We start from the raw sequence: 7,049 nt of genomic DNA on the forward strand, positions 1-7,049 counted from the left end.
AGCGAAAAACCAATTGAATGCTAGTATTCGATATCGAACATGAAATCTATTATATTTTATTTTAAATTCGATACCGAATCATTTCCCAAATATTCTTGCTTTTTTTTTCTTTTCAAAAATGTAATTAAGAATTAAGAAGTTTAATTTTGTTTAAAGACTGGATTTTTATTTATTTCTACACTTGTGATGAAAAATATTTTACGATTAATATTTAAATAAAAGTTATACAAACTACCTTGTTTTTGTTTAATTTATATTTAATATTTAGGGTTTTTTTTGTAAAATAATTCATTGTAATGTTCGTAACATGAAAAATGTTAAAATTAAAAACGACACAAACAAAAAAGGTAAGTGTCCGATAAATTTAACGTTTAGAATTAAAAAATAATATATAAAATAATATATTTATAGCACTAAACTACTTGTGAAATGTAATGAAATCGTAAAAATCTAACTAAAAATGGAGAATCAATTAACGGGTATAAGGATATTATACTGAAGTATTTACTGACACTTGATATTGCAGCATTTTTAATGTATTCTTTTCTTTAAATTTGAGTTTTACTTTAAATGACTTTAAATATATAATTATACTTTCATTTCATACATTTTTTTAGTACAAGTTAAATTTGTTCCTTTTAATGTGTTGTATTTTGAATGTAAATAATGCTTTTTATGAGTTAGATGCTCATTTAATTTGCATCCTCATCGTCACTTTTCATTTTCTCATCTTCCTCATCGTCGTCAGCTGAATTTTCTGCAACTTTTTCTGAGGGATTTTCATCATCATCATCTTCGTCATCTTGTGAACCTTTGCCTTGAACCGCCATTTTAGGGCGACCACGTGGTTTTCCAGTAGGTACATATGGCTTAGCGGATGATGTTGCGGGTCTTCCACGTTTTTTTGTTGTTTCACCGCCACCATTTTCTGCTTCAGCAACCCGTTTAGCGGCTACTTCCTTTTTCGGACGTCCCTTACCGCGTCCACTATGAGCAATATTAAGATTGACACCACCGGATGAAGGACGACCCACTGGACGCTTTTCCTCATCATCTTCCATTTTGTCATCAGAACCTAAAGTATATATAATATTAATTATTTGTATGGGAATCAAAAATCACTAAAAATACATTTTTTCAGTAAGATCACTTGCCAACTACGACCTTAAGGTAAATATTGGAGCATGTTTAATATAAACACCTTAATAAATATTATTACATACATTAATATGTACCTCGTTAAAAAGGTTTTATATGATCCTAAATAACTTTACTGTTGTACATTTTTGAAATCGAAAAATAGTAGCACTGCAATTAATTACTTTGAACATATACATATATTATAAATTTTCATTAATTCGACATATGTAGATTAGTCAAAAGATTAATTTTTGCTCTACTCCATCTTTAGTGAATCTCTTAGACACAGTCTACTTCATAATCAGTAGATTTTCCATACGTGTTATATATGTACTACTCCTTAGAGTAGTCAACAGTCTAGTCTATAGGCTTCTCAGCATTATTTGCATGTAAGATCAAAAAAGATTTACCCAACCATATTTCCCTTCCATATCCACTTTCATTCTGTAATCTATTTTGGGGAAATTCTTACTTTTTCTCTCTTATTGTTCCGTCTTTTCTCTAATTTTCTTGTACTTTATTCTTCATTAAAGGTAATCTAAATGGACCCTTTGGGTCTCGTGTTGTATACCTTGGTATAAAACACTTTTAAACTAAACTACCAAAAATACCGGTTCAGTCTTTTTCGTCTCATATTTAATAGGAGTGAATGTACTTTAACGATTTTGATTTTAGCGCCTTTTTAAAAGATACATACATATGATTGTTAAAAACCGAACAATAACACGTTGTTACAAAATTATAAAAAGAAAATATTTTGTGGAAATTATATTCACTATTTCCCATTTTGTCACACTGTGCAATTTATTAGCATTTATCCAAAACCTTCTACTTACTTTCATCATCACTATTCTGCACTTTTTTAGGACGTCCGCGTCCTTTTTTGGCCGCTTTGGTGGTTGTGCCCTTTTTGCCCGGTTTATAATCGCTAGATGCACCATCTTCATTGTCGTCGGCGCCTTCGTCAGCATCATCGGCCACTTCGGGTTTGGGATTTTTCTTAGGACGTCCGCGTCCTTTGCCCGTGGCCTCAATTGTATGAGTTAATTTACGTTTTCCCTTTGGTTGACGTCCTCGTCCCGGAGAAGCCTCTGCTACAGCATCACCGTTGGGCAAGGGACTGCCGCCATCACTAGCTGTGCCCTCTTCTTCACTACCATCGGCGGAAACGGCTGCTTTAGCTGGTTTTTTTATTTGCCACTTCTGCTCCCTTAGCTGGTCTTCCTCTACCGCGTCCAGTAGGGACTTTCTTTGGTTTTTCTGCATTAGCAGGACGACCGCGCTTTTTGGGTACAGTTGCAGGCGTTGGTGAAACTGTACCATCACACTCTCCATCGCTCAATGCTACGACTCCCTCCGCTTTATCATTCATTTTTCAATGTTTTCTTTATATTTTTACCTTTTGTTCAATTAAAAACGCAATTTATTTGTAATTATTAACGTTTGAAACTTCTAGTCGTAGTATCGTCAGTGTAAATATAATGTTTTACGCGCTTTGCTGCCGTTTTTCCCACCTTTCGCTTTATACAGAATTTCTTATTTTCTTTTTTATTTTATTTATTTTTTTTATTTTGAAAAATATGAAAAAAACCCAAACAAATGTATTAAAATTGTTAAACTTTACTTGAAATTAAAGATTATTATTTTCTAATGTATACATTTATCTGCAAATTATATTTTATTTGTTATTTTACACACTTTTTTATACAAATATAAATCAATTTAAATGTCGTTGGCTTGGGTGCTCTACACGGCGTCGCTTTCTTCTTATTAATATTTACTACTCTGTTCATTTTGTTCTTGTTAATTTTTTGCACATCAAAAAACGTAATCAACCAAAATAAGAAAGTAGTATAATGGCAAACCTGTGATAACGGCGCGCTTAATTTGAATGCTTCTTCTTTTTTACTTCAACTATGCTTGTTGCCGGATTAACGAATTTAAATGTTGCTGATAAAGTAAACAAAATATTATATGCGATGTCATAAAAATTAAATAAACAATAAATTAACCATTTTAATAAATAACTATTAAAATATAATATTTAATTAATTAAAATAAATATATGTTTTCCATTATTAACTAAAATTTCCGAAAACAGTATGGTTCTTTCTGGCTGCAACTAATCTGGTTTTCCTCAGATTGTTTACATTCAAGTGGATTTTTGAAGGTGACATTATTAGAAAGAAGAAATTTATAACTTACATATATTTTGACAGCATGCAGATATAGTTAATTTTTTTAACCCGGAGTTTGACATTAGGAATAATAACGTACTTTGTTCATGAAATCATCTTAAAACTCCTTCTTGTTTACTTTGTTTATAACAGAAATTTTGTTATAAAAAGTTTCTGTTAAAAACACCATTAAAATATGTGCTAGAAATAATAGATGTAGTGATAAGAAACGCAAATAATGTTTATTATTAAGTTTATAATTGTACAAAGTTTACTGGTGGTACCGGTATCCTGGATTGCGGCTGCAACAAATTGGACAGAGAAGAATCCCAAACAGAAGAACAAAAAACCGAACACGTCAACAATGTTTTTAAACAAAATGTGGAAGTTAATAAGGTTGAAGCTAACAATGATGATGAATCCTTAAAAGTTTGCCAACGTCAAGCCAAAAATAACAACAAACATTATAGAGATTATTATCCAGAACCAAGTTATGATGACATGTCTCTAATACCAGGTGGAAAGTACTTAGTGGGCACCGATGAGCCACATTTTAAAGAAGATCATGAATCGCCGGAACGTTTAGTTACAATTAAAGATTTCTATATGGATAAATATGAAGTTTCCAATGAAAAATTTAAGGACTTTGTAAAAGCTACCAAATATGTAACTGAAGCAGAAAAGTTTGGTGACAGTTTTCTATTTAAAACTCTATTAAGTTCACAAGATCAGGAAAAATTGAAAGATTTTAGAGTTGCTAGTGCTCCCTGGTGGTTTAAAGTGCAGGGTGTAAGCTGGAAACATCCAAATGGTCCAGACAGCAATCTTAAAGGATTAGAAAAAATCCAGTAGTTCATGTTTCTTGGAATGATGCTGTAGCCTACTGTAAGTGGGCCAATAAACGTTTACCCACAGAGGCAGAATGGGAAGTGGCCTGTAGAGGAGGCAAAAAAAGAAAATTATTTCCTTGGGGCAATAAGTTAATGCCTCAGGATAAGCATTGGTAATAATTATGAAATGTCAGTTGACTAATTTTAAACTAATTAATTTTATACTAATTGTTTAGGTTAAATATCTGGCAAGGTGAATTCCCCGATAATAATACTAAGGAAGATGGTTATGTTACCACCTGTCCAGTAAATAAATTTTCGCAAAACGTATTTCAGCTTCACAACATTGTGGGGAATGTTTGGGAATGGACACAAGATTTATGGACAGAAGGAGATACCAGCCCCAATCCAAGTCGTGTTAAAAAGGGTGGGTCTTATCTATGTCATAAAACCTATTGTTATCGTTATCGCTGTGCGGCACGTTCTCAAAATACAGCTGACAGCTCGGCGGGTAATTTGGGTTTTAGGTGCGCCAAGAATATGGAGTAATAAACGTAAGAATAAGTTTATTAAGTGTATAAAAATGTTATGAATGTTTAATTTGTTGTGGCATGTACATATATAAAGAAAGTATTAATAAAATTTTTTAAAAACACCTTCGCCTTCATTAATATTCGAAGAAATCAAACTGATATGTGGGATATGGAATATGTAGGCTGAACTATTAAGTTATGAATAGAATACGACCAAGATAATATATTAATAGATAACTGGTACTTATCGATTTATTCTTTATAATGTAGGACTTATGATCGAAGCAATAACCGATTATCACTGACATCTTTAAAAAAAAGTAATCGCAATTTATTTTATAATAAAAAGCAATTTTGCTTTGAATACAAATAGAATCTAATAATAAGTTTTAATGCATTATAAATTATTTAATATTCCGCATTTCAATTCAAATAAATTATCCATTTTATTTTGGGCTTAATTCATATTTTGCTTAGCCAATTCTGGATTAAATTGACTATTATATTTTTGTACAACTCTAGGTGTAGCAATACTTGTCGCTTCTGCTGGCTTGTTAGCTTCCTTAGGCGCCAGTAAAGCTTCCTGTCTAGCCTTTTCTGCAGTTTCACGGCGTATACGTTCTTTTCTCAACTGTTCTAGTTTTAAGCGTTTCTGTATTTGTTCCTCCATTATTTTCTTTTCTTTAGATTTTTCTTTTTTATGTTTGTGTTCTTTAGAGTGTTTCTTGTGTTTTTCCTTTTTATGTTTTTTCCTGTCCTTTTTGTGTTTTTTTGGTGGTCTATCATGATCCAACTCTATTATGGCAGACTGAGGGCTAGGACTCCTTTTACGTTTTGCTGGTGTGGATTTTGTTAGTGGCTTGGGATCAGGCGGTAAAAGAGCATTAATTAAAGTCAAAGGATCATGATTATGTTTTGTCTTTAAATCCTTTTCGTTCAGTTCTCCCCTTTCGGATCCCACTGCAAAACGTTTGGGTGCTACTTCGTACCAACTTTTAAGTCTCAACGCTTCGTTGGTATCTTGGCCCAAATAGGTTAAATAACCTATTTGTTTCTCATATTTTTCTTGTTCTTCCTTTTTTTCTTTCTCCAATTCTTTGTTAGTAGTCTTAACATGAGTTTTGTAATCTGCAAATAGATTTACATGCTGAGAACTATCGGCCACTTCATTTTCTGTCTTTTCTTCAGAAACGGGATTTTCTTCTCGCTGCCTTTCCGGTAGTCCCGAACGTTTGCGTAAAAAGTTAACACGAGCTTCACTTTCCTAATAATTACAGAAATACAATTACTGTTTACAATTAGTAATAATAATGACCAAACCTACTGCAAATTCCAATTTTTCTTGTTTTTTACGTTCTTCTTCACGTGCCGCTGCTTCATCTTTTCTAACGCGTGCTATATTATCTTTGGTCCTCACATGCCATCTATTATTATTTAAAAAATATTTAGAAGGGGTTTATTAAATTATATATTAACCATATATTTTAATTAAAATATACCTTTTTTTCGGTAAAATATTCATTTTCTATAAGTTGTTTGGCTAATGTTGATAAACAAATCTGCAAAAAATACGAGTAAATAAAAGTCAGCTGTTCGAAGAACTGCCATATCTATTAAGAATTCTGTTGTGAAAACTTTTTACACTGAAAGAAATTATATTAAAAATGGAACTAACATTACAGTCGCACGGTGGATTGTTTTCGATTGGTGAGTGATTTTTCATCCAACAACATAAATTCGTCCAAGTAGATTTAATAAGATGAGCTTTTTAGAAATTATATTTTCTTTTAAACAAGTAAAAATAGAAATAGATATAAGCATAACTTTTTTGATAATATAGTAATGAGACCCAAATAAGATATTGAAACTATTTTGGAATACAAAGTCTGTTACATCAATGGGGAGAAAAAAAAAACAAAAGAAGAAACTATAATTCTATTCAAACTAATCAAGCCAAAAACTTCAATGCTGAGTCAATGCCTCCGAAAAATACTGGCTTAAACAAACGAATATAGCGATGAAATTTGATATAAGTAAGTGTCTTACAGGCCAAAAAATCTTTATGAAATTTTATGTGGATCGGTCCATAATTGACCCTACAAAAATAGGATTATAACAATGAAATTACACAGAAGTAAGATTTATACAAGTCAAAATTTACCAAATTTTATGTGCATCGGTCCATAAGGTCCCCTCCATAAAAATACTTTAACGCTCATTACTGCCTTAAAAATACGAGTATAGCGATGAAATTTCTCAGAAGTAAGTTTTCCACAAGCCAAAATCTCTTTACCAAATTTTATGTGGAACAGGCCTTAATTGACCCTACCCCCAACATGAGGTCCCAGAAAAATACTTTAAAGCTCAGT

At 31.9% G+C, this 7,049-nt stretch overlaps 3 protein-coding genes across 3 annotated transcripts; 1 reads left to right on the forward strand and 2 right to left on the reverse strand.

Annotated features, from left to right (window-relative positions):
- Positions 1-498: 498 nt before the first annotated feature.
- On the reverse strand, positions 499-2,669 carry LOC124421401 (chromosomal protein D1-like). The gene is made up of 2 exons (XM_046956522.1): positions 1,977-2,669; positions 499-1,075 (listed from the first exon to the last, which is right to left on the reverse strand). The coding sequence occupies exons 1-2, from the start codon at positions 2,473-2,475 to the stop codon at positions 693-695; spliced, it is 882 nt and encodes a 293-aa protein (XP_046812478.1). The 5' UTR covers positions 2,476-2,669; the 3' UTR covers positions 499-692.
- A 387-nt stretch (positions 2,670-3,056) lies between these two features.
- Positions 3,057-4,802, forward strand: LOC124420271 (formylglycine-generating enzyme-like). Its single transcript, XM_046952579.1, is given in 4 exon segments — positions 3,057-3,098; positions 3,588-4,155; positions 4,158-4,320; positions 4,384-4,802. Coding segments are annotated over 4 exon segments (1,086 nt in total). The 3' UTR covers positions 4,697-4,802.
- A 185-nt stretch (positions 4,803-4,987) lies between these two features.
- LOC124421378 (leukocyte receptor cluster member 1 homolog) lies at positions 4,988-6,289 on the reverse strand. Its single transcript, XM_046956476.1, has 3 exons — positions 6,180-6,289; positions 6,005-6,104; positions 4,988-5,944 (listed from the first exon to the last, which is right to left on the reverse strand). Exons 1-3 carry the CDS (start codon positions 6,200-6,202, stop codon positions 5,138-5,140), a joined length of 930 nt encoding a protein of 309 aa, XP_046812432.1. The 5' UTR covers positions 6,203-6,289; the 3' UTR covers positions 4,988-5,137.
- Positions 6,290-7,049: the final 760 nt, after the last annotated feature.

The sequence above is a fragment of the Lucilia cuprina genome, chromosome X (assembly GCF_022045245.1).
Source record: "Lucilia cuprina isolate Lc7/37 chromosome X, ASM2204524v1, whole genome shotgun sequence".
Taxonomy (NCBI): domain Eukaryota; kingdom Metazoa; phylum Arthropoda; class Insecta; order Diptera; family Calliphoridae; genus Lucilia; species Lucilia cuprina.

What these genes read in the sequence shown, in the direction of transcription:
- LOC124421378 (XM_046956476.1), bottom strand. Translation starts at nt 6,202, where the DNA reads ATGAATATTTTACCGAAAAAAAG. An exon ending in AATATTTTACCGAAAAAAAG is followed by an intron (nt 6,105 to 6,179) that starts GTATATTTTAAT and finishes AAATAATAATAG; the next exon opens with ATGGCATGTGAGGACCAAAG. An exon ending in AAGAAAAATTGGAATTTGCA is followed by an intron (nt 5,945 to 6,004) that starts GTAGGTTTGGTC and finishes TGTAATTATTAG; the next exon opens with GAAAGTGAAGCTCGTGTTAA.
- LOC124421401 (XM_046956522.1), bottom strand. Translation starts at nt 2,475, where the DNA reads ATGGAGAGTGTGATGGTACAGTTTCACCAACGCCTGCAACTGTACCCA. An exon ending in GCAGAATAGTGATGATGAAA is followed by an intron (nt 1,076 to 1,976) that starts GTAAGTAGAAGG and finishes TATATACTTTAG; the next exon opens with GTTCTGATGACAAAATGGAA.